The sequence below is a fragment of the Gobio gobio genome (assembly GCF_949357685.1).
Source record: "Gobio gobio genome assembly, chromosome: 16".
Classification (NCBI taxonomy): Eukaryota; Metazoa; Chordata; class Actinopteri; order Cypriniformes; family Gobionidae; genus Gobio; species Gobio gobio.
In genome coordinates this window covers 4,633,398-4,659,882 of record NC_137109.1, presented here as the reverse complement: position 1 = coordinate 4,659,882, position 26,485 = coordinate 4,633,398, and the positions used below count along the sequence as shown (strand labels likewise).

Below are 26,485 nucleotides of genomic sequence, written 5' to 3'. Positions count from 1 at the left end.
CAATACAACAATCCTCAATAGTGTCAGAGTTCATATCACGACACCTGCGAGTGGACACACATGATTTCTCCACAGGGTATGAAAGGGAAACGTTGAAAGAATACGCAGAGTTAACAAGGTAATGAGACAGCTGAATATAATCAAGCATAATGAGTCCAGGCAGTGGGTTATGGGTAATGTAGTCCATGATAAGATAGCACAAGAGTCGGGAGGAGAGCCCCCTAGTGGAGATCATGAGCACTCCAGCTGGAGGAGGAGACAGTCTTATAGTCTGACACACTAGCAGTTCATCAAAGGACTGTCAGTTTTGGTTTTGGTATCAAATTATGCCAATGTACATGTTTATGTGACTTAAAGTTATGAACAGTCTTAAAGAAAAGAAAAAGAAGACTAACTTGTGACTAGTTTTAGTGGTTTATGTAACCCCAGAAACTCCACCCTCTTACAAAACCTATCAGGAAGTGACTATTCATATTATTTCTTACTTTCACTTTTACTGAAAGTAAAAACGAGTCAGTTGTGAAGAACAGAGGAGGACATTATATTAATATTCTTGCACATTTCTGAATTAGATTTTGATTGTATTGGTTATTTACTTTTCAAAGCAAAGTTTAGAAAGTGAAAGTGAATTGTAGATTATTGGATCTTTTACAAGACGAGGAAATGGATTCAAAATCTGTTGAAGTTCCTACTTGTCCTGTTTGCTATGAAATCTTCAAGGTTCCTGTTTTTCTGTCCTGTAGTCACAGTATTTGTAAAGAGTGTCTCCAACAGTTCTGGAAAACTAAGGAAACTCAGGAGTGTCCCGTCTGCAGGAGAAGATCCTCAAAACTTGATCCTCCAGTTAATCTAGAGTTAAAAAACTTGTGTGATTCATTGATAAAGGAGAGAAATGAGAGGCGTTCATCAGAGTCTGAGGAGATCTGCAGTTTACACAGTGAGAAACTCAAACTCTTCTGTCTGGAGGACAAACAGCCTGTGTGTTTAGTGTGCAGAGACTCAGAGAAACACACCAAACACACATTCAGACCCATCAGTGAAGTGGTTTCATCTCACAAGGTAAGACAAATGTCTCTCATTTCATGTGCTAAATACAGTGATAAACACACAGTACTATTTGTGTGTACAATAGACTAGTAGCCTATTTACTTTTGCTCAGACTAAATCTCCATGACTTACTACTGATATTAAACTCTCCACTAAGCTTCAACTGCTCTGATGTTCATATCCTGAATGTAACAGCATTGGCACAAAACATGTTTGGAAAAAATAGATGTCATGAGTTATTAATATTTTTTCAATAATAATATGTGATTTATTACAAGACACACCAAAAGTGTTTGACACTAACAGACACTATATTGCCAAAAGTATTGAGCCGCCCCTCCAAATCACTGAGTTCAGGTGTTCAATCCCTTCATGGCCACAGGTGTATAACTCAAGCTCTAGGCCTGCAGACGCTTCTACACACATTAGTGAGAGAATGGGCCGCTCTCAGGAGTGTGTGTGTGTGTGTGTGTGTGTGTGTGTGTGTGTGTGTGTGTGTACTTGTCTACCTATCTAACAGGGGACCTTGGTGTCGTAACACACTCACTAACAGGGGACCTCTGAGCCAAGAGGGGACATTTTTCAGGTCCCCTGTTGGTCATGCTTTGAATCATGTTAAAATCAAGTAAAAACACTAAAAAAACACTATGGTGTTTACAGCTTTGGGATGAATTAGAGCGGAGACTGAGAGCCAGGCCTTCTCGTCCAACATCAGTGCCTGACCTGCGCTTCTAGAAGAATCCCCATAAACACACTCCTAAACCTTGAGGAAAGCCAGAAGAGCTGAAGCTGTTAGAGTTTAATGAGAATGTTAGAGCTGCACCAACCCAATATTAAACCCTACGGATTAAGAATGGGATGGCGTTAAAGTTCATGTGCATGTAAAGGCAGGCATCCCAAAACTTTTGGCAATATAGTGAACTTTCACTTCCTGTATTTGCATTTGATCAACCACAAATTTACAACTGCATGGATATAATAATAAAGAATTGGCCAATGCAAAAACCACATTTGTTTGATGAAAACATGATTTCTTGATGTTCATCATATGTTCAATATATATCCTGCCATTTGCAGGCACAAATGCTTCTGAAATTAACACATTCATCATAAAAATATTTATATAACAATAAAAACATCCTCACACACAATGTTTAAACCTCTTATAGCTTCACAAGTTTCACAGATTTTCATCTTAACCTGTAGGAGGAATTTAATACAGCGCTGACGTCCTTACAAAACAAGCTCAAACATGGAGAAGAAATGAAAGGAAAGTGTGATAAAACAATCCAACACATCGAGGTGAGGATGTGTAAAGAGTTAAACACTCAACATTCACACACACAGTTTATCATTGACATTAGTGGAGTGTGTGTTCACACAGAGCTGACTGAAGTGAATGTGATGTGATTTCAGTCTCAAGCTGAGCACACAGAGCGTCAGATTAAAGAAGAGTTTGAGAAGCTTCATCAGTTTCTCAGAGACGAAGAAGAAGCTACAATCACTGCACTGAGGGAGGAAGAGGAGCAGAAGAAGCAGATGATGAAGGAGAAGCTGGAGGAGATGAACACACACATCTCAGCTCTTTCACACACAATCAGAGACATGGAGGAGATGATGAAAGCCAATGACGTCTCGTTTCTAAAGGTGACCAATCAATCTGGCTTCATTCTTTGAGCAGAAAACAACTTGAGACTCACTGACAATGAGAGTGTTTGATAAGATATTAACATGTTTTCAAACTCTATATTTTCCAGAACTTTAGCGTCTCAATGGAAAGGTGAGTGAGCTGCTCGTATCTCTTCTCTCAGTGGATCTGAACTCAAATTCACTGCAGTTCTGACTCCTGAATGTTCCTCCAGAGTCCAGATCTCACAGCCGGATCCACGGATGAGTTCTGGAGCTTTGATTGATGTGTCCCGTTACCTGGGTAACCTGCCGTTCAGAGTCTGGAAGAAGATGCTGGAAACTGTCCAACACAGTGAGTCTCAGCAGATCTGACACCAGCGCAAAACATCCTTCAGAGAGAAACACACACAACATTAACATCTGAGAGAAATATATTTAATAATCTCTTGAATTTGTGAGTGAATCTGAACTGTATTTCAGAAGATCATCAGATCATACAGTGAACTCATAATGACTACAGAAGTCTGTTCCTCATGGTCTCTGCTTATGTATTAGGATACAATAGTGTTTATTAAGTTGGCCTGGAAGAGCCATTTAATTAAATTTAATCGGCCAATCCGATTAAACGTAATATTATTATTATTATTTTTCTTACTCTAAATTTCTGACTCTAATGCTGCGTTCACACCGGACGCGAATGATGTGATTCGCTCGAGTGATTTACATGTTAAGTCAATGCAAAGACGCGAATAGACATTCTGCGGTGCGATTCGTGCGAATGAGGCGGCGCGAATTGAGCGTTTGACGCGTGAATGGCGCGAATCGCCCAAGTTGAAAAATCTGAACTTTGGCGGATATTCGCGCCACGTTAGCCAATCAGGAGCTAGCTCTAGTAGTGACAACAATGAGGAGAAAATCTGTATATTAAAAGATTAGTTCACTTTAAAATAAACTTTTGCTGATAATTTACTCACCCCCATGTCATCCAAGATGTCCATGTCTTTCTTTCTGCAGTCGAAAAGAAATTAAGGTTTTGGATGAAAACAGTCCAGGGGTTTCCTCCATATAATGGACTTCAATGGGCTCCAAACGGTTCAAGGTTCAAATGACAGTTTCAGTGCAGCTTTAAACGATATCAGACGATGAATAAGTGTCTTATCTAGCCAAACGATCAGTTTCTGCGAGAAACCCAGCAGTATTTATGCTATTATTTTACCTCTTATCAGACGAACGTGATCATCTCTGAGCTCCGCCATAACTTCCGCAAAGTGAGGTCAAATACGATCGTGGTCATAGATATATCGATAGTAGATGCCTCATTCTACTGGACCGTGCAGGCGCTAATGAGGCATCTACGTATACTTCTATGACCACGCTCGTATTTGGACCGTTTGGAGCCCATTGAAGTCCATTATATGGAGGAAACCCCTGGAATGTTTTCATCCAAAACCTTAATTTCTTTTCGACTGCAGAAAGAAAGACATGGACATCTTGGATGACATGGGGGTGAGGAAATTATCAGCAAAAGTTTATTTAAAAGTGAACTAATCCTTTAATATCTGGTTCAGACAATATAATTATCACTGTGATAACATGAAATTACATGAAATACAAACCAGTCTCTTTTCGTTAAATGCAATGTATGATCAATAATACAAAAGTAGAAGTAAAAGGTATAATAAGCAGTGTTGGGGAAGCTACTCTGAAACAGTAGTTTGACAAGCTACAAGCTACTTAAACATGAAAGTAGTTCAACTACAGCCAAGCTACCCTTCTGAAAAAGTAGTTAGATACACTACAAGTTACTACCAAAATGTAGCTAGCTACATCGAAACTACTTTTATTTATTTTTTATTTTTTTACAATTAAATGCATATTTACAAATAACTGAATAATCGTTAATGAAGAATGTTTTAAGTTAAATGTTTGGGGTTTAAAACAATGCAATACAATTATGATAAGAGTAAAGTTTTATTTTGTAAACTATCCAAATATACAATACTCAAATGTAGTCTATGGGCCCTATCTTGCACCCAGCGCAATTGACTTTGTACACCGACGCATGTGTCATTCCTATTTTGCACCCGCGCAAAGCGCGCTTTTCCCTCCACAGAAGCACGTCGCTAAACTAGTGAATGAACTTGCGCTCCCTTGGCGGTTCAGCGCAAAAAAGGAGGCGTGTTCCGGCGCAAACAATCCCTGGTGCTATTTTGCTGTTCCATTAAACAATTGCGCCACTGACCAGAAAAAAACCTAGTCTAAAGTCAGTGGCGCGTTGCGCGTTGTTCATTATGCTATTTTAAGGGCGCATGCTTGACCATAATGTATAGCGTGCACAACGCGCATACACTTTGCTCATGTAATCTACACAGATGCAACAGTTATTTTTGCAAATCATAAATTGTTACACTAAAAAATATTAACACATGAGATGACGGAAATCATTGTGGTGTGCCACGAAGATGTGAAAAAATAGGCATAAATCTAGCTTACAAATTATTCAGGCTAATTGTAGTCTAATAATTAAGGAGACCTGTTTGCCCAATAGTGGCAACTTCTGGCAAGACATATATGTATATAAGGACATCTATCAAATTGGTTTGTCCGTCAAGAACCAGGAAAAAAAAATCGTTGAGGGTGGACGCAGCGATGTCCTCTGCTGGCGTCAGGTCCTGAGTAGAGGCAGATCCACCTCCCGTTACACGGCGTGCCCGATTGATGCTGGCAAGCTTGGACTTCCCTCGTCTTCTGATGTCATTGTAGCGCTTGCGGCACTGGTGCGACGTCCTGGGGATGCCAGCTGATGAAACAATTGTGGCTATTTCCTCCCACGCCTGTTTAACCGACGCTATTTTGGGTGGGTTTCTCCCATCCCCAAACAACACAACTTCTCTGTCTTTCACTGCTCTTACAAGCACATCAGTCTCCTCGGCTGTGAACCGCTCCTGGCGTGCGCCTGGTAAATACGCCATAATAATAGCAATTCATAATGGAACTTGCGCACCTGCTTTTACAGGGAATGTTGGATGACGCTCTGATTGGTTTATTCACGTTACGCCCAAACCACACCTATGAATAATGAAGCTACTTCAGACCAACCCATTTTAGATTTGCGCCGGGCGCAAGAGCCATTTATCCCGCCGGGAAAATAGCAACAGCGCCGAGACCCGCCCACAAAGTTACTTGCGCTTCGCGCTTTGACACTTGCGTTTCAGATCGTTAAAATAGGGCCCTATATCTCAAACTGACTGTCAAGTGCAAAATCGCTACAAATGTCATGTCCCATCAATGCAGGAACAAAATATAAGCAACTTTGATACACAGGAGTAGACAAAAATGCATATATATATATGTATATATATAGCAGGATAATCAATTCAATGCATTGCAGGCTCGTCAAAACACAAAACGTAATGTAGCTTTTGGTCGCGCTACACCGCTACTTGCTGGAAAAAGTAGTTAGCAACTGGAAAAGCTACAGTGTTTTAAAAGCAACTGAGCTACTGACAAGCTACTGAAAAATGTTGTTAAGTGTTGGGGTAACAGCTTAGGACCCCGGACCAGTAGTGAAAAATGAAGACCAGGAGTCAGGAGTCAGATGAATTAAAGAAAATTTACTGAACAGTTATACTGTTTTCAAGGTCTAGACACGTCATTACTGCCATGTGGAATGATTCTGATTGGTTCTAACAACCTGCAATGTAAGCAACTTTCCACACGTAGACAGATAGAAGCATATATCTCTAAAAATGCGTAGACTTGATGTCGCCCAGGCCCAGATTAGTCTCCAGTGACCTCGGAGGTCACAGAAAAGCGTCTAAAGGTCTGGCATCGCCTGCAGGAAGGCCCATATCCAATACTGGATCTGCACAAATCATACAACGCACACACACAATACTCCAGAGAATACCAGTTTCCACCAAGGTCGGGACATCTTAACTAACTATCAACAAAGCTGAATCTGCAAAACATGCTGATACTAACTCTACTTCAGAAGTGACTTTATTCTATTCTATAAAGAAAGAAGATATATCAAAGAGGTACATTTTTCCCTGAGTCCCCAAAGAATCCCACAGATGTTACAGGGATGACCCCGGGGGGGGGGGGGGGGGGGGGGGGGGGGGGGGGTTCACCTCAGGAAGACATATAGTTAACACATGCTGATCTCGTTTGACTCCCTGGAGTGTTATTACTACACCAAGGGCATCTGCCTGCCAGCACGTCTTGACACAGACATCAGAGCAGCACCTCAACAATAGGAATTCAAAAGCACAGCAAAAACACTTCAATCATCAAAATCACTCATTGAATACAGAGAGGATTAAATATAAAGAGGTTATGTGTGAATTGATTTAGTAAATGTAGGAAATGGTTATAAATTGATTATCATTATTTCTTATTTTGATATTAGATCATAAAATCATTCTTGAAGGATATGTGTCTGATGAAGAGACAAGTGATGTTTGGCTTGACCCTTGACCCTTCATAAGTTAGTAGCTTAGCTACTTGTAGTTAAAGGGGTGATGAATTGAGAAATCAACTTTCCCTTGAGCTTTTGATATATAAGAGGTCATGGCAAATATAAGAATATCCTGTAAGTTTCAGAGCTGAAAACTTTCTTGTTAGTCAAAGAAAAGCTTTTATAGACACCAGACCCTGAAAACGATCTTGAGCTTCACCTTTACGTCATCGCACGACGAAACACCGCCTCTACAGAATAATAAGCAGGTGTAATTCAGTAGCCCCGCCCACCGACTCATGGAGCTGGTCGGATTGTGCTAACCAGCAGCAATAAACATGCAGAGGATATCACGATATTGCGCTATTCCTGGTTGTGGAAGAACACAGTCGCTGCATAAGCTTCCCTCGGATCCTAATATTAGGAATATGTGGTTGAACTTTATTTTTAATGAAGTTCCAGCTCACGTGGGGATTTGCAGACATATTGAGATTGAAACACAATGCTGTGCCCTCTATATTGGATCCGAATGGTGCAGCACACTTATGTGAGTAAAACATGTTTTTTATACGTGATAGTATTGCATTGTTACAGATCGTTTGATATGTGTACGATTGTGTATTGATTATGTGTAGAGAGACTTGTTGTAACATTATGTGTGTCTCTGCGCGAGTGTGTGTGTCTCCGCGCGAGTGTGTGTCTGTGTGTGTCTCCGCGCAAGTGTGTGTGTGTCTCCGCGCAAGTGTGTGTATCTGTGTGTCTCCGCGCGAGTGTGTGTGTCTCCGCGCGAGTGTGTGTGTATGTGTCTCCACACGAGTGTGTGTGTATGTGTCTCCACACGAGTGTGTGTGTGTCTCCATGCGAGTGTGAGTGTGTGTCTCCGCCCGAGTGTGTGTGTGTGTGTGTGTGTGTCTCCGTGCGAGTGTGTGTCTCCGCCCGAGTGTGTGTGTGTGTGTGTGTGTGTCTCCGTGCGAGTGTGTGTCTCCGTGCGAGTGTGTGTCTCCCCACGTGAGAGTGGGCATGTTTTTGTGAAATATCAGGACAAAAATGTGTATAATGACATAGGTATTACAAAAAGAGGGTGAAATATGAGGACGTTCCCCATGTCCTCACTTTTCAAAATGCTTATAAATCACACAGAACACGTTTTTTTTCACAGAAAGTGAACTGCACAGTCTCCTGTGAGGGGTAGGTTTAGGGGCAGTGTGTGTGTGTGTGTGTGTGTGTGTGATGGGTAGGTTTAGGGGCAGGGGCAGTGTGTGTGTGTGTGTGTGTGTGTGTGTGATGGGTAGGTTTAGGGGCAGGGGCAGTGTGTGTGTGTGTGTGTGTGTGATGGGTAGGTTTAGGGGCAGGGGCAGTGTTTGTGTGTGTGTGTGTGTGTGTGTGTGTGTGTGTGTGTGATGGGTAGGTTTAGGGGCAGGGGCAGTGTGTGTGTGTGTGTGTGTGTGTGTGTGTGTGTGATGGGTAGGTTTAGGGGCAGGGGCAGTGTGTGTGTGTGTGTGTGTGTGTGATGGGTAGGTTTAGGGGCAGGGGCAGTGTGTGTGTGTGTGTGTGTGTGTGTGTGTGTGTGTGTGTGTGTGAGAGATTTAGTGTTTGTTTGATATTTTGCGAGTTCTCTGAGCATTTCCCCTAGACGATTCCTGGGACAGACGGTAGCTGAAGCTCATTAAATATGCAAATATTATCCAATCCTAGCCGTGGGCGTTTACTTTCAAGTCTTCAGTTCGACACGCCCATCAAATCCTAGTGTTTCTCAGAGAGCCTCAAAACCAAGGCAGAAAATAGCCTATTACTTATTCATTATGATGTTTCTGAATGTAAAAACCACATACACGCCATAAGTTGACCTCAGATAACAGTATAAAAAAATTTAAAAAGCCAGTTCATGACCCCTTTAACTACTCCCCTACACTGATAATAAACTATACATGAAATAAAGCAAACAATTCAGTCAAACATTCAAAGTCAGCGCTAGTCGGCTACAACGGTAACGTAAAGTTAAATAGCCTAAAAATAAAAAAGTAAGGAAACTTCATTATTCGCGTCATTCGCGTCCAGTATCAGACCTTCAGACGGTTCTGGCTTGAGTTGCTATATCTTTTCTAACTGATCGGACTTACGCTTTTCCTAAAAATGCTGATTAAAACTCTGAAAAACTCCCATAGACTTTCATTGATGGAATGTTCAGATTTTCAAACTGTCCAACTGTCAAAAATTCAAAACTAAACACTGAAGCCCAGACTCACTCAAACTGACAATCTATGAACTAAACCATAGAGACTCATTAAACTATCTATCTATCTATCTATCTATCTATCTATCTATCTATCTATCTATCTATCTATCTATCTATCTATCTATCTATCTATCTATCTATCATAGCAACCACCCAGAACACCATAGCAACCACCCAGAATACCCTAGCAACCACAGAACATCCTAGCAACTGCATAGCAACCACCCAGAACACCATAGCTACCACACCAAGTGTACCCTAGCAACCACATAGCAAGACCGTAGCAACCACTCAGAATACCCTAGCAACCGCATAGCAACACCCTAGCAACCACCCTGAGTACCCTAGCAACCACATAGCAAGACCTTAGCAACCACCCAAGTACCCTAGCAACCACATAGCAAGACCCTAGCAACCACACAGAGTACCCTAGCAACCACCCCAAATACCTTAGCAACCGCATAGCAACCACCCTAGCAACCACACACACCCCAAGTACCTTAGCAAAAGCATAGCAACCACCCTAGCAACCACATAGCAATACCTTATCAACCACCTTGAGTACCTTAGCAACCGTATAGCAACCGCACAGCAACCACCTGAGTACCCTAGCAACCACGTAGCAGGTCAAGAATCGTCATCCCTGCCTCCCTCGAGCACAGAGTGTTACAGCTAGCCCATGAAGGACACCAGGGCATTGTAAAGACTAAGACACTGCTCAGGTCAAAGGTCTGGTTTCCTAACATAGACCAGAAAGCAGAACTAACGGTCAAGAACTGTTTAGCATGTCAAGCCAACACGCCTATAACACAGTCCGAGCCACTGAGAATGTCTGAGTTGCCAGAAGCCCCCTGGTATAACATCAGTGCAGATTTCTACGGGCCACTTCCAACTGGAGAATATCTATTAGTTGTCATAGATGAATATTCTCGCTACCCAGTTGTTGAAATTGTAAGATCTGTCTCAGCCAACACAGTCATCCCAATCATCGACAAAGTGTTCTCGATGTTTGGAATTCCCAGAGTTCTAAAAACAGACAACGGGCCCCCTTTTAACAGTGACCAGTTTTCCAAGTTTGCAGGCCATCTAGGTTTCCACCATCGGAAAATAACACCTCTCTGGCCTCGAGCAAATGCAACAGCAGAACGTTTCATGCGCACGCTTGGAAAAGCAATCCGTGTGGCGGAGACGCAGAACACCCCGTGGAAACAGAGACTCAACACGTTTCTCCGTGAGTATCGCGCCACACCACACAGCACCACAGAAGTGTCACCTGCTGAATTGTTGTTTAAGCGTAAAATTCATACCAAGATCCCGGTGATCACCACAACCTGCGAATGCAACAATGATCACATCATCAGGGAGCGGGACACTAATGCAAAAGCAAAGCTGAAATCCAATTCGGACGCGCGCCATCGTGCTAAGCCAATCACATTCACCCCTGGTGACAAGGTACTCTACCAACAACCCAAGCACAACAAACTCACTACCCCATACAACATCAAGCCATACGCTGTGGCAGAGGTCAATGGCTCCATGGTCACAGCAACCCGAGATGGACATTCCATAACAAGGAATTCGTCTTTCTTCAAAAAAATTATCTCCAAGACAAAAGATGTGCCCACAACTCTGGATGAGGAGGATGAGAGAATTGTTGATAATGAGGACGTTGTTGCTGTGAAACCAAGGTATCCTTTTCGAGTTAACCGCCAGCGTCCATCATACCTCAAAGACTATGAGCTTGAGTGAAGAATGTTTACACCCAATATAGCAATAGATGAGTCTAAAGGTTTCTGAATGACTGTTCTGTCTAAAAGACTAACCTAAAGGTTCCCAAAGGACTGTTCTTTCTCTTTTTCAAAACTATTTGCACAATGCATAATAATGTACTTCAGTGATTATGAAGTACTGTTGCACTTTGATACTATTCATTCTAAGCACACTTGATAAATTACTTGAATGTGTTTGTTCTAGCACAGGTTTGAATTATATGTTTACATTTGTACTGCCAAGCTACGTACAAGTAATGTTGTTGTTACAGAAGACAAGTAAGTAAGTCACATATGTCCAAAGTAGTGGATTTAGTTGTTAAAAAAAAAAAAGGAGTGATGTAGTGTTTAGGATATGAGGTTTACGACAGTGATGTTTTACGTTATGACGCACGGGGGTACGCCTGCCGTATTACGGTGTGTAAACAAGAGTACACTAGCATTAAGCCCACGAGGGTTGACGGCTGTCTGTGTAATAACTGTCTGATATCACAGTAAAGCATACTGAATGCACACGTCTGGTTTTCTTGTCAAATACTCAAACGAGAACATCACAAAAGGTGATTTAAGCAATTTTGAGCGTGGCATGGTTGTTGGTGCCAGACGGGCCGGTCTGAGTATTTCACAATCTGCTCAGTTACTAGGATTTTCATGCACAACCATTTCTAGGGTTACAAAGAATGGTGTGAAAAGGGAAAAACATCCAGTATGCGGCAGTCCTGTGGGCGAAAATGCCTTATTGATGCTAGAGGTCAGAGGAGAATGGGCCGACTGATTCAAGCTGATAGAAGAGCAACTTTGACTGAAATAACCACTAGTTACAACCGAGGTATGCAGCAAAGCATTTGTGAAGCCACAACAGGCACAACCTTGAGGCGGATGGGCTACAACAGCAGAAGACCCCACCGGGTACCACTCATCTCCACTACAAATAGGAAAAAGAGGCTACAATTTGCACGAGCTCACCAAAATTGGACAGTTGAAGACTGGAAAAATGTTGCCTGGTCTGATGAGTCTCGATTTCTGTTGAGACATTCAGATGGTAGAGTCAGAATTTGGCGTAAACAGAATGAGGACATGGATCCATCATGTCTTGTTACCACTGTGCAGGCTGGTGGTGGTGGTGTAATGGTGTGGGGGATGTTTTCTTGGCACACTTTAGGCCCCTTAGTGCCAATTGGGCATGGTTTAAATGCCACGGCCTACCTGAGCATTGTTTCTGACCATGTCCATCCCTTTATGACCACCATGTACCTATCCTCTGATGGCTACTTCCAGCAGGATAATGCACCTTGTCACAAAGCTCAAATCATTTCAAATTGGTTTCTTGAACATGACAATGAGTTCACTGAACTAAAATGGCCCCCACAGTCACCAGATCTCAACCCAATAGAGCATCTTTGGGATGTGGTGGAAACGGGAGCTTCGTGCCCTGGATGTGCATCCCACAAATCTCCATCAACTGCAAGATGCTATCTTATCAAAATGAGCCAACATTTCTAAAGAATGCTTTCAGCACCGTGTTGAATCAATGCCATGTAGAATTAAGGCAATTCTGAAGGCGAAAGGGGGTCAAACACAGTATTAGTATGGTGTTCCTAATAATCCTTTCGGAGAGTGTATTTTGAAGTAAAATATAGTAAAATTGAATAGATTTTCAAACCACATATGATTGTAGCTCGAAACGGATTTGTAAAAATCTAATTTCATGTGATTTTTGGCTGTTCAGGCTAAATATGATCAAATTTCAATGGGATTTGGACTGACAGTCTTAACGTAGAACGTAATCTCACTGAAAATATGAAATCTGAAGAGCCTCTTCTCAATATTATGAATTCATCTTTTACTCTAGGTCATGTCCCATGACCATTCAAGATGGCAGTTATTAAACCTCTCATTGAGAAACCACAACTAGATCCAAATAAATTAGCAAATTACAGACCTATTTCAAATCTTCCATTTCTGTCTACAATACTAGAAAAAATTGTGTCTGCTCAATTATGCTCTTACTTACAAGAAAACGATATCTATGAAACATTTCAGTCTGGATTCAGACCCCATCATAGCACAGAAACTGCACACGTTAAAAATCCCAAATGACTTACTCTTAGCTGCTGACGAAGGCTGTATCTCAATACTAGTTTTACTTGATCTTAGTGCTGCATTCGACACCACAGATCATAAAATACTCTTAGATCGTCTACAAAATTACACTGGTATTCAGGGACAGGCATTAAAGTGGTTTAGATCATATCTATCAGAGTGTTACCAATTTGTCTATTTAAACAGGGAACTATCTAAGATAACGTCGGTAAATTATGGAGTGCCGCAAGGATCTGTGTTAGGCCCTCTGCTATTCTCAATATATATGCTGCCACTTGGTAATATTATAAGAAAACATGGAATTAGTTTCCACTGTTATGCCGATGATACTCAGTTATATATTTCAGCACGACCAGATGAAATCTCTAAATTATCCAAGCTAACAGAGTGTGTTAAAGATATAAAATATTGGGTGACCTGTAATTTTCTCCAACTAAATTCAGATAAGACTGAGGTATTATTTATTGGACCAACAACCTGTACACATAATCTCTTAGATTATAACTCGCATTTAGAAGGATGTACTGTTACTTCATCTGCTACAGTTAAAGACCTGGGTGTTATATTGGACAGCAACTTGTCTTTTGAAAATCATATTTCAAATACTACAAAAACAGCCTTCTTCCACATCAGAAACATGACTAAGCTACGAAACATGCTATCTGTCTCTGATGCAGAAAAGTTAGTTCATGCATTCATGACCTCTAGACTAGATTACTGTAATGCACTACTAGCTGGCTGTTCTGCGTCATCAATAAACAACCTACAATTAGTCCAAAATGCAGCTGCTAGAGTTCTTACTAGGTCAAGAAAATATGATCACATAACACCAATTCTAGCATCTCTAAGTATTGCTACTGAACTATAAGGCCTTAAACGGTTTAGCTCCTGTGTATTTAACTGATCTTCTATCACCTTATAACCCATCACGATCTTTAAGATCACTAAACTCTGGGCTTCTGGTAGTACTGAGGATATCTAAGTCCATTAAAGGAGGAAGAACGTTTTCATATTTGGCATATTTATACAGGGACCGGACAGCCCTTAGCAAAGGACCCCGGACCCCATACTCCCCGAGCACCCTCCACAGGATGCCGCGAGGGACACAGTCGAATGCCTTCTCCAAATACACAAAACACATGTGGACTGGTTGGGCAAACTCCCATGAACCCTCCAGCACCCTGTAGAGGGTATAGAGCTGGTCCAGTGTACCACGGCCCGGACGAAAACCAGACTGTTCCTCCTGAATCCGAGGTTCTACTATCGGCCGTATTCTCCTCTCCAGTACCCTGGCATAGACTTTCCCGGGGAGGCTGAGAAGTGTGATCCCCCTGTAGTTGGAACACACCCTCCGGTCCCCCTTCTTAAAAAGAGGGACCACCACCCCGGTCTGCCATCCCAGAGGCAGTGTCCCCGACCGCCACGCGATGCTGCAGAGGCGTGTCAGCCAAGACAGCCCCACAACATCCAGAGACTTGAGGTACTCAGGGCGGATCTCATCCACCCCCGGTGCCTTGCCACCGAGGAGTTTCTTGACCACCTCGGTGACTTCAGCCCGGGTGATGAACGAGTCCTCCTCTGAGCCCCCAGCCTCTGCTTCCTTAATGGAAGGCGTGATGGCGGGATTGAGGAGATCCTCAAAGTATTCCTTCCACCGTCCGACGATATCCCCAGTCGAGGTCAACAGATGCCCATCGCCACTGTAAACAGCGTTGGCAGGGCACTGCTTCCCCCTCCTGAGGCGCCGGACGGTTTGCCAGAATCTCTTCGAGGCCAGCCGATAGTCCTTTTCCATGGCCTCACCGAACTCCTCCCAGGCCCGAGTTTTTGCCTCCACAACCACCCGGGCTGCAGTCCGCTTGGCCTGCCGGTACATGTCAGCTGCCTCAGGAGTCCCACAATTTTTGAATTATTTTGAATTAAAAACAGCAATTAATAACTCAAAGAGTACCACACCAGGTAAAGATATGTAAGTTATAGAATCTTAAAGAAATTATCACCAAAAGCATTAGAAGCATTATTGGACTTATATAATTATATATGGAATGAGGGTATCCTTCCTAAGCAATGGAAAACGGCAATTGTGCTCCCTCCAGCTAAGCTTGGGAAAGATATAACACAATCTAGTAGTTATAGACCCATCGCTCTTACCTCTACACTATGTAAAGTAATGGACAAAATGATTGTGAGGCGACTGAATTACATTTTAGAGAAAAGGGATTTGTCAAAGTGGTTTTAGGAAAAGTAGGTCTACAGAAGATGCTTTGGTATTGTTTGAAATGAAGTTAAAAAAGCTTTTGTAATGAAAGAGTACATGATTGCAGTCTTCTTTGACATAGAAAAGGCTTATGACACTTTGTGGGGGAAGGTTTGCTAATTAAACTGAATAAAATTGGAATAGGTGGCAAATTTTATAATTGGGTTTTAGATTTTTTTATTTGAACGCACTTTTCAGGTGAAAATTGGGGAAGAATTATCAGCTCCTTATAACATGGAACTCCACAGGGTAGTGCAATTAGCCCATTATTGTTTAATTTAATGAACAATGATGTTTTTGATAAAGTTAAAAAACCAGGAATAGGATTAGCTCTTTATGCAGATGACGGAGCATTATGGAAGAGAGGCCGCAATATTAAAAATGTGGTTAAAGGCATTCATGAGTCAATGAAAGAAGTGGTAGAACGGTCATTGGATTGGGGTCTAAAGTTTTCAGTCTCAAAAACACAATACATGTTATTCGCAAAGAACGAGGAATGAACATTTAGATCTGAAGTTTTATGATTGAATCAAAGTGTAAAAAGATCTTAAATTGCATGCGTACGGTTGCTAGTCACAATTGACCTATCGGTAAGCCCCGCCCCCCTTAGTTACTGTTGCTAACTCGGACAAACAAACAGAGTTGCATACAGTCTTCCAATGACAGCTGTCAGTGTGAAACCCTTATCCCGAGATGTTTTTGGACACAGAATGTAGCGGACCAATGATGGCCAAACTTAACTGATGGTTTATGAAGTTTATTACATCGTTTTTCACTCCAGAAAAAATCACAGTGTGCATTAACGTCTCTCTGTTGCATTATCATTAACATACACAGCAAATTACACAAAAACACTCATACAACTACTACCAGTAAACAAACATATACAGACCGTATGCCTTTTCGGGGGTATATAATAAACTGTAAACTTTGTATCTGAAAACAACTTTGATAAACTGCTAGCTCTCCCTTTCACTACCCATATCGCTCCGTATAATAGCCATCAAAATAGGAGTTCCTCCTTAGTAATACAGATAATGCAGACCTTAAACATATATCAACTTAAAGAAAGAAATATAAAAAATATATACAAAAACAAATTAGATGATACATCACAATAACGTCTGTGACACAGAAGGACCACCTCTCGTCGAGGAGCATTCAAGTGGGACTTAAATATATATAAGATTTTGGTTTCACTTTATTTTGATGGTCCCTTTAACACATTCTGTTGACTATAAATAACATTGCACCTACATGTCTACTAATTCTCATTAGAGTGTTAGTAGAGTATTAGTAGACTGGTAGGGTTAGGGTTAGAATAAGTTGACATGTACTTGCAAAGTTACTTATAGTCAGTAGAATGTCTGTTGGAGGACCATCACAATAAAGAGTTAGCAGACATTAAGCAGACAGTCTACTGATAATCTAATGACAGTTAGTTGACATGTAGTTGCAAATTTACTTATAGTCAACATAATGTTCAAAAGGGACCATCAAAAAAAAGTGTTACCAAGATTTTAAACTAAATATGGTGAGAGATTAAATTTGGAAGCAAGGGTAAGGTTTACAGATCACAATGCAAATGAGAGAAGCCTCGTGTTACGGTTGTCACGATCACAGATGACAACATCCACTGTTCATGTACTGCAGGGTAAAATTAAATTAATTTACATTTAACCAGCTTAATATGGAGAGGCACTGAAATGTAGACCTCGTTTATGTGTTTTTGACCTACAGTGTTAATGTTACATGGCGTGAGAACCAGAGGCGTAGCAAGCTTTTCAAAAGTGTGGGGGATGGATGTGGTTTGTTTGTTAACAATAAAAACGATGAATACAATGACAGAAGGGTACAAAAGGTATAACATACAAGATATATAATATATATATTATACATACCTCGGTTTTTTTATCCACGGTGTTCGGTTGGGTTCTGATGGCTAGTCACATCAGTTTTTTGCTATTCTATTCTTAGGCGACGGGAACAGAAAGAGGTTAAGGAGAAAAAAAATGCAAATGTTTTATTTTGCTTAAAAGACTTGTAAAACCTTACTTAAACTTAAAACTTTACTTAAAAAACTTGTACACATTCCTAGTGTATAGTATAATATAAAATAAATATATATATAAAGATTTACACTGGCAGCTCAGAGCAGTACAGCAGCATTTAAGTATGAAATTTTATGAATAAATGTAAAAATAAAACACTACATAGACTTCACTATAAAATATACTTTGATTCTTATTAAAGCTACTGTATTAATATGTTTCAGTCAAGAACAGAGAGTGTCAGGGTTCTGTCACTTCTGTCTAGTTTACTCTTGGTTTGTGACAGAGCCCTGACACTCCTGTATTGTTTGTCTTGTCTTGTGTGAGCGCGCAGCTTTGAGCATGCTCGAGCTGCGTGCTCTTCTGTCCTTGTGTTTTGTGTGCGGGCGTGGTGTTCGGATCCCAGCACTTCGGTCTAGTTTGGGTTTCAGTTTTGTGTTGGGATTCGGACATGCATGCTCCGCGTGTTTGTTTTGTCACTCTGTCTTGTCACGTGAGCGTGTGCTCTTCTGTCTGTGTAGCACACGGTTCATGTTTACATCGGCCGTGTGCTTTCATGTTATGTTTTGTCTTATGTTGTGTAGCACGTGGTTGGTGTTTTTCACTGGCTACGTGCTACGTCTTGTTCATGTCATGTTTGGTGTGAGCACATGTCTTGTCAAGTGTTTCTTTGTGCCATGTGCTCGTGTCTATTGTCTAACCCCGCCCACCTTGTTTCCTGATTATTGGTTCATTTGCCCCACCTGTCTTCCCTCGTTACCCTCTTTTGTTTGTTCCCTATTTAATCTCCTTGTGTTTGCAGTCCAGTGCGGAATCGTCGTCTTTACCTCATGTTTCCCTGCTTCCTGCTCAAGTCAAGTCAGTTTTTCCCGCTCGGGGTAGTTTTGTTTCATCTTGTTTTATTTTGTTATTTTCAATAAAAAGCCCATTCCTCTGCGCTCCTTTCCCTTCACCAACCCTGACAGAGAGTGCTTGTCTATATCTTTTGTAGTTTTATTAACATTAAAGTAGGAAATAATATGGAAGTCAATGGCTAACATCAACTGTTTGGTATTCAACTGTCTGTGTTCAACAGAATAAATTAATACAGGTTTGGAAAAACATTAGATGAGTAAATAACGACAGAATTTTAGAGGTGAACTGTCCCTTTAAGGACCGCGCGTTCACTATAGGCTGCGCTGCTGTCAATTTAAGACGTGCATCTAATATACAGACACACACAAATTTACTTTCACTTTACACATAACCGACTGTGTTTATGTTAACCTTGTGTGTATTTGACTGTATTAGCACAGTAAGACGACTACTTAGTCCAGTAATCAAGTTAAGTGCGCGCGTTCTGCGCGTTAAAACGGTGCATAAGCACGCGAATAACCGGCAAGGCTTTAAAACGCATGCAAATAATGAACTTTAGTGATTGTGAATAACTATAGTGTTCTTTGAGTATAACTCTCTGACACCAGCATTGCAAGCGTGTATAGGGATTGGATATTTGCTCATATCAGCGCATAGACTTGCAGGCACACTGCAAAAACAAAACAAACAAAAAAACAACGCAATTCACAAGCGCGTATTGAACCGTGAATGCCATACCGAACAGTTTAATATTATAATGAGAATTGTGGCATCCCTAAAGCGTTTGTGCAAAACTGCAGGAAAACTGCCGAAAAAGTGTGGGTGTTGAACCCTCTCACCGGGAAAATCCCCCACGGGTGCGACGCCCCTGGTGAGAACAGTTAGTTATATTGGTTTGTATGTTAGCAGGGACTCACTAACTTTAATCGTAACTTAATGAGAGTATGACAAACAGAAAATCCTCTCAGGAGACCTGGAATTAGTGTTACAGTACCTCAGACACATCGTTTGACCATTTTTGTAGCATAAACACCATGAAAAAACGATGAGAGCTTTGGATTTTCCAAAGTTTCTCTATGGCGCTGAAAAGATGTCCGAGTTCCAGTCTCAGCACAACTGATTCTCAACTGCAATTGGCTCATCTGCGTTTGAGGGGCGGGGCTTACCGATAGGTCAATTGGGGAGCTAGCCGTAGTGCATTGTTGTGCATGTATCAAGCATTGATTCGTTCTTGCTTTGATTATGGATGTATTGTATATGGTTCGGCAACCAAGTCTTTACTGAAAATGTTTTATATAATTCAATCCAAAGCACTAAGAATATGTTGTGGAGCAGTTAAAACATCTCCTGTAGGTGCAATTGGGGTAGAATGGGAGAGATGCCTCTAGATATTAGAAGGGAAAAACTGGCAATTACATACTGGGAAAATCTTCAACAATCAGCAAATAATCACCTTACTCGCAAAGTATTGGCGGAGTGCTGGGAATACTCATATGATGGAGGACACAGTTTTGGATGGAGAGCCGAGTATGCGGTAAGACAATAAGATCTTCTGTCCCAATATAGCACTTACTGATTCTCCACCATGGGAAGTCCCTGAACCGCTTGTAGATTTGAGCTTATACTAGACAAGTCCAAAGACGAGTACATGGGAAATGAGGTTAATGCTTTTTTAAAGAACACATTTTATTCAGTATTACAAATATTTACAGATGGTTCTAAGGAACCTGTCAGTCAAAAGGTTGGATTAGGTGTATATATTCCACAATTTAAAACAGATTAGTTTGAGGTTGACTGATGTCCGTGTACACTGCAGAGTTAACAGCTATAATAATAGGACTACAGTGGGTCGAACAAGTCAGACCAAATAAAGTAGTAATATGTTCAGATTCATCTTCAGCTTTAATTAGTATAGTACATGCAAGATCAGACAGAGAAGATTTATTAATGGAAGTATATTTATCATTATACAGACTGAAAGAGGCTGGAATAGTGGTGTATTTCTGTTGGGTACCAGCACATGCTGAGGTATCTGGTAATGAAGTTGATGATAAACTAGCAAAAAAAAAAAGCACTAGACAAGACGAGGGGGGTGGATGTTAAAGTATCTATGGGGGAAAAGAGGCAAAAATCGATTTTAAAGATAAATTTAATGAATAAGTGGCAGATTAGATGGGACAGTAGTAGCACAGGGAGATGGTGTTATAGTATCACACAGACAGTAGGGAGGATACATTGCCAGGGAGGAAATAGGAAAGAAGAAGTATTGCTCTCTAGGTTAAGACTAGGACATACAGGGTTAAAATCAACACTGGCAATTATGGGGTTACATGAAAATGGATTATGCAATGTGTGTGGTGTGATTGTATGTCCTGTATTATTTGTGTGTGGGATGTATTATTCAGTCATTTGAAGAATGGAGAAGATAGGATGAAGAATGAAGATATTTTAGGAAAAGGTTTAATGGACAGACAGATATATATAGCACTAATTATGTTTATATATGATTCAGGTTTGGGATTTAGAATATAATGTGTGTGAAGCGTTGAACCCGCCATGGAGGCTGAGTGTGGACGGAGAAGCTGAACACACAGCGCCGGATGAAGCTCAATGAGACCTCTATTGGGGTATGATGAATAATGGTGATGTATGTGGGATGATAGAGTAAGGTTCAACAAGGAAGTATAGATAGATTGTCAATGGTCCATTTGTGAGAAGGAAGATGAAACAGTTTTAAACTTCAGACTTATCACACAAGGTTAATTTGCCATCCAGCACAGTAGGTGGCGATAATGCTCCTTAGGAGTTAATCGCCATTAAACAAGAAGAAGAAGAAGAAGAAGAGGACAGGTTTGAAACCATAACCATCATTGCGTCCCAATTCGCATACTATCCGTTCTAAATAGTATTCGAAAAAAGAATTAGTATGTCCCAAATCGTAGCATGTTGAAAAGAGTATTCCAAAGATTCCCGGATGGTCTACTATTTCCGGTCAGATCGATGCGCACTCTAATGGCTGATATTGCCCAAAACCAATTGCGAGATGGACGAGGATTCGATTAGAACTACAAACGTGGATAAAAAGTGTTAAAAAACTACAAACATGACGGTTACGCAAGTCTGACGTTTAAGTAGAGAGGGTTAGATAAAGGGGCTTGAGTGAGCAGTTATCAGTATTTAACCTGACAAAAAGATATTTATTCAATGTTAGCCACATTATATTTCACCTGCAGCAGCATTGAGAACTTTTGTAATGATACGTTTGGCCATTAACTTTGCAAACACATGAGAGGCGTCTCTGCATTAAAGACCCACGCATGGCAAATCAACGTGCGACTACATTTCTCTCCGATACGGTAGGAAATTAAATTGAATGTGGAGGATTTGAACTGTGACGATAATTGACAGGGCAGTTTAAACGGTGACGGGACTCACGTAACTAAGCAACAGAGTCCGATAAAGATGACAAAATAGTATGTCCCAAAGCTTGCACACTCTTCTCGTACACACTCAAAAGTATCTACTTTTTCTTCACAAAAAGAATACATATTTTTAGGACGTAGTATAAGTAGGCGAATTGTGACGCAGCACATAGCTGTGTCTCATTTAATTTAATTTTGAAGGCTGCATCCTCTGGAGGACACATCCTGTGAAGGATGCGGTATACGGAGTGTCCTTAATCAGAATTAAATGAGACGTCCTTCATAGGACACACAGGCAGGAAGTATCACGTTGCTATGCCAACACGTTCACAGTGGCGTTGCGCTCTCACACCAGTTATATGAATGAAAATTATTTATAACTTGAAAATGACTATAAAATGTTTCTTGCCTTGACAGCAAAGTACTGTTCTAAACATTTAAAAATCACTAAACACTTGTAATCCTGTTTACCATAACTATCCATTTGAGGTGATACAGCTTAAAAAACTAAAACAAGCTTTAAACTACTTAAGTTTAAACACCACATTTTCGCTTGTATACATCCGGCAGATATACATGCTTTGGGTAACGCAAAGCATGTATTTTCTTTGCGTAACCCACAATAACGCAAAGAATTGTGGGTTATCTGCAGCAGCGAAGGATACACCTCATGCACACTCCAAATTCCTGAAAAGAAGGGCGCATTTGAAGGTCGCATTCGGAGTGTCCTACTTACTTTTCTGAAATGAAACAGCCTTGATGACGCATGCAGCCTTCGGATGCGACCTCTGGAGGAAGCAACCTTTCAAAATGAGACACAGATCATGTATTTTACAACACATCCGCTTGTGTTTCTTATTAATAGGGGTCATTTTTTAGGATTCTTTAGCTAACTGAAGTCTCTGAGATCCTGACACCTTGCACTTCTGGAGACTCCAGTTAGGTTGCAGTTCAGGAAAATGGTGGGCGCTGGAGACTAAAGGGTTTCTGAAGGTTTCACACTTAATTCTTCACCTTAATTCTTAATTATTTTGCAGGTAACGTGTGTTGTTTCTTCGTAACAAGTGCGAAGGTGAACTTTCATTATACAAGTTGGAAGAGGCGACCTCATTAAACACAATACAACAATCCTCAATAGTTCCAGAGTTCATAGCACGACACCTGCGAGTGGACACACATGATTTCTCCACAGGGTATGAAATAGACATGTTAAAAGCATAGGCAGAGTTAACAAGGTAATGAGACAGCTGAATATAATCAAGCATAAAGAGTCCAGGCAGTGGGTTATGGGTAATGTAGTCCCTGATAAGATAGCACAAGAGTCGGGAGGAGAGCCCCCTAGTGGAGATCATGAGCACTCCAGCTGGAGGAGGAGACAGTCTTATAGTATGACACACTAGCAGTTCATCAAAGGAGTTTTATTTAAAAAAAAATGTTTTAATCAAATTATGCCAATGTACATGTTTATGTAACTGACTTAAAGTTATGAACAGTCTTAAAGAAAATAAACATGACTAACTTGTGACTAGTTTTAGTGGTTTATGTAACCCCAGAAACAACACCCTCTTACAAAACCGTTATCAGGAAGTGACTAGTCTTATTATTTCTTACTTTCACTTTTACTGAAAGCTAAAACGAGTCAGTGTTGTGAAGAACAGAGGAGGACACATTATATTAGGATTATTGTGTATTTCTGAATTCGATTTTTTTTGTAATTATTAACTTTTCAAACCAAAGTTCAGAAAGTGAAAGTAAATTGTAGATTATTGGATCTTTTACAAGACGAGGAAATGTATTCAAAATATGCGGAAGAGCTTTCTTGTCCTGTTTGCTGTGAAATCTTCAAGGTTCCTGTTTTTCTGTCCTGTAGTCACAGTATTTGTAAAGAGTGTCTACAACAGTTCTGGAAAACTAGAAAATCTCAGGAGTGTCCCGTCTGCAGGAAAAGATCCTCAAGAGGTGAACCGCCAGTTAATCTCTCCTTAAAAAACTTGTGTGATTCATTGATAAAGGAGAGAAATGAGAGGCGTTCATCAGAGTCTGAGGAGATCTGCAGTTTACACAGTAAGAAACTCAAACTCTTCTGTCTGGAGGATAAACAGCCTGTGTGTTTAGTGTGCATAGTCTCAGAGAAACACACCAAACACACATTCAGACCCTTCAGTGAAGTGGTTTCATCTTACAAGGTAAGACAAATGTCTCTAATTTCATGTGCTAAATACAGTGATAAACACACAGTACTATTTGTGTAGTAGCCTATTTACTTTTACTCAAATTTACTAAAATCTCCATGACTTACTACTAATATAAAACTCTCCACTAAGCTTCAACTGCTCTGATGTTAATTTCCTGAATGTAAAAGCATTTGCACAAAACATGTTAGGAAAAAATTGATTAATCATTTTTCAATAATAATATGTGATTTATTACAAGACACACCAAAAGTGTTTGATACTAACATACACTATATTGCCAAAAGTATTGTGCCGCCCCTCCAAATCACTGAGTTCAGGTGTTCAATCCCTTCATGGCCACAGGTGAATAACTCAAGCTCTAGGCCTGCAGACGCTTCTACACACATTAGTGAGAGAATGGGCCGCTCTCAGGAGTGTGTGTGTGTGTGTGTGTTCGCTTCTACACACATTAGTGAGAGAATGGGCCGCTCTCAGGAGTGTGTGTGTATGTGTGTGTGTGTGTGTGTGTGTTCGCTTCTACACACATTAGTGAGAGAATGGGCCGCTCTCAGGAGTGTGTGTGTGTGTGTGTGTGTGTGTGTTCGCTTCTACACACATTAGTGAGAGAATGGGCCGCTCTCAGGAGCTCAGAGAACTCAAGCGTGGGGCCGTGATCGGTGGACACCTGTGCAATAAGTCCATTCGGGACATTTCCTCACTACTAAATATTCCACGCTCAACTGTTAGTGGTGTTATAACAAAGTGGAAGCAATTGGGAACAACAGCAACTCAGCCATGAAGTGAAATCACAGAGCGGGGTCAGCGCATGCTGAGGGTCACAGAAGTCGCCAACTTTCTGCAGAGTCAAGAGCTCCAGACCTCCAAACTTCTGTGGCCTTCAGATGAGCTCAAGAACAGTGTGTAGAGCTTCATGGAATGGGTTTCCATGGCCGAGCAGCTCATCCAAGCCTTACATCACCAAGTGCAATGCAAAGCGTGGGATGCAGTGGGGTAAAGCGTGCCGCCACTGGACTCTAGAGCAGTGGAGACGTGTTCTCTGAGTGACCAATCACGCTTCTCTGTCTGGCAATCCCATGGGCGAGTCTGGGTTTGGCGGTTGCCAGGATAAACGGGACTTCCCTGACTGCATTGTGCCAAGTGTAAAATTTTGTGGAGGGGGGATTATGGGGTGGGGTTGTTTTTCAGGGGTTGGGCTTGGCCTCTTAAATCCCTTAACTCTTAATGCTTCAGCATACCAAGAAATTTTGGACAATTTCATGCTCCCAACTTTGTTGGACCAATTTGGGGACGGCCACTTCCTGTCCCAGCATGACTGACCAGTGCACAAAGCGTCTCCATAAAGACATGGATGAGGAGTTTGGTGTGGAGGAACTGGACTGGCCTGCACAGAGTCCTGACCTCAAACCGATTGAACAGCTTTGGGATGAATTAGAGCGGAGACTGAGAGCCAGGCCTTCTCGTCCAACATCAGTGCCTGACCTCACAAATGCGCTTCTAGAAGAATCCCCATAAACACACTCCTAAACCTTGAGGAAAGCCAGAAGAGCTGAAGCTGTTAGAGCTGCAAAGGGAGGACCGACTCCATATTAAACCCAATGGATTAAGAATGGGATGCCATTAAAGCTCATGTGCACGTAAAGGCAGGCATCCCAACACTTTTGGCAATGTAGTGTACTTTCAAATTTAATCACAAATTTACAACTGCATGGATATAATAATTAATAATCGGCCATTGCAAAAACCACATTTTATTTGGTGAAAACATGATTTCTTGATGTTCATCATTCGCCAATAAAAAAATGTAAAATGTATGTCCTGCCATTTTCCCAGCACAAATGCTTCTGAGATTGAGACATTCAGCATACAAATATTAATATAACAATAAAAAACATCCAAACACACAATAGCCACGTTTTCGATTGGAAAGACAGCTTCTTTGTTTGCGAGTAGCACGTGGAACCGCCACAACTCATTATAGCCGTGCAAGGGACTTTGGGTACTCGGTGTGTTTCGACAGCAGGAACCAGGGTCTAAAGTTCTGGGTAAAAATTCCCCCCTCAAAACGGCCCTGCTCGCGAGGTTGTACTTTTTCAAAGTTCAGGAACTTTTCGGGGGTGGGACTTGGGCGCTGAACATGCTGATTGGTTGAGCTCACGCTGTCAGGACTCCTGGGTGATCATGTGTGTGTGTATGTTGTCTTACCTGTTGGTGGTGGTTCCTCACGGGTTCACTGGCTCCTCCCGCTCGTTTCAGTAATTGTTCACCTGTCGTGTCTCATCAGCTGTTCTCTTTTTATAGCACTCTGTCCTGTCTCTCGTCGCGTGCTCATTGTCTTGGTTGGTCTCAGTCATGCTGTCCTAGTCCAGTCGGTTCATCTTGCTGTTCCTCTCCAGTTCCTCAGGTTCGGTCGCAGGTATCTGGAGGCTCGTCTTAGCCCAGAGTTCACACGCCTGTGGATATCG

At 41.4% G+C, this 26,485-nt stretch overlaps 1 protein-coding gene across 2 annotated transcripts in view; it reads left to right on the top strand.

Moving 5' to 3' along the window:
* Window positions 1-472: 472 nt before the first annotated feature.
* The window catches only part of LOC307139845 (E3 ubiquitin-protein ligase TRIM35-like), a 48,626-nt gene continuing 22,613 nt past the window's right edge, over window positions 473-26,485 (top strand). Inside the window, exons 1-5 of one of the 2 annotated variants that reach the window (XM_079838966.1) lie at window positions 473-1,059; window positions 2,254-2,349; window positions 2,464-2,694; window positions 2,805-2,827; window positions 2,910-3,028. In XM_079838966.1, the coding sequence (XP_079695092.1) occupies window positions 664-1,059; window positions 2,254-2,349; window positions 2,464-2,694; window positions 2,805-2,827; window positions 2,910-3,028 (865 nt within the window). In that variant the 5' untranslated portion in view covers window positions 473-663. Of the gene's footprint in view, window positions 1,060-2,253; window positions 2,350-2,463; window positions 2,695-2,804; window positions 2,828-2,909; window positions 3,029-23,392; window positions 24,015-26,485 lie in introns of those variants that run through there. The other variant, XM_079838965.1, reaches the window with a different exon arrangement.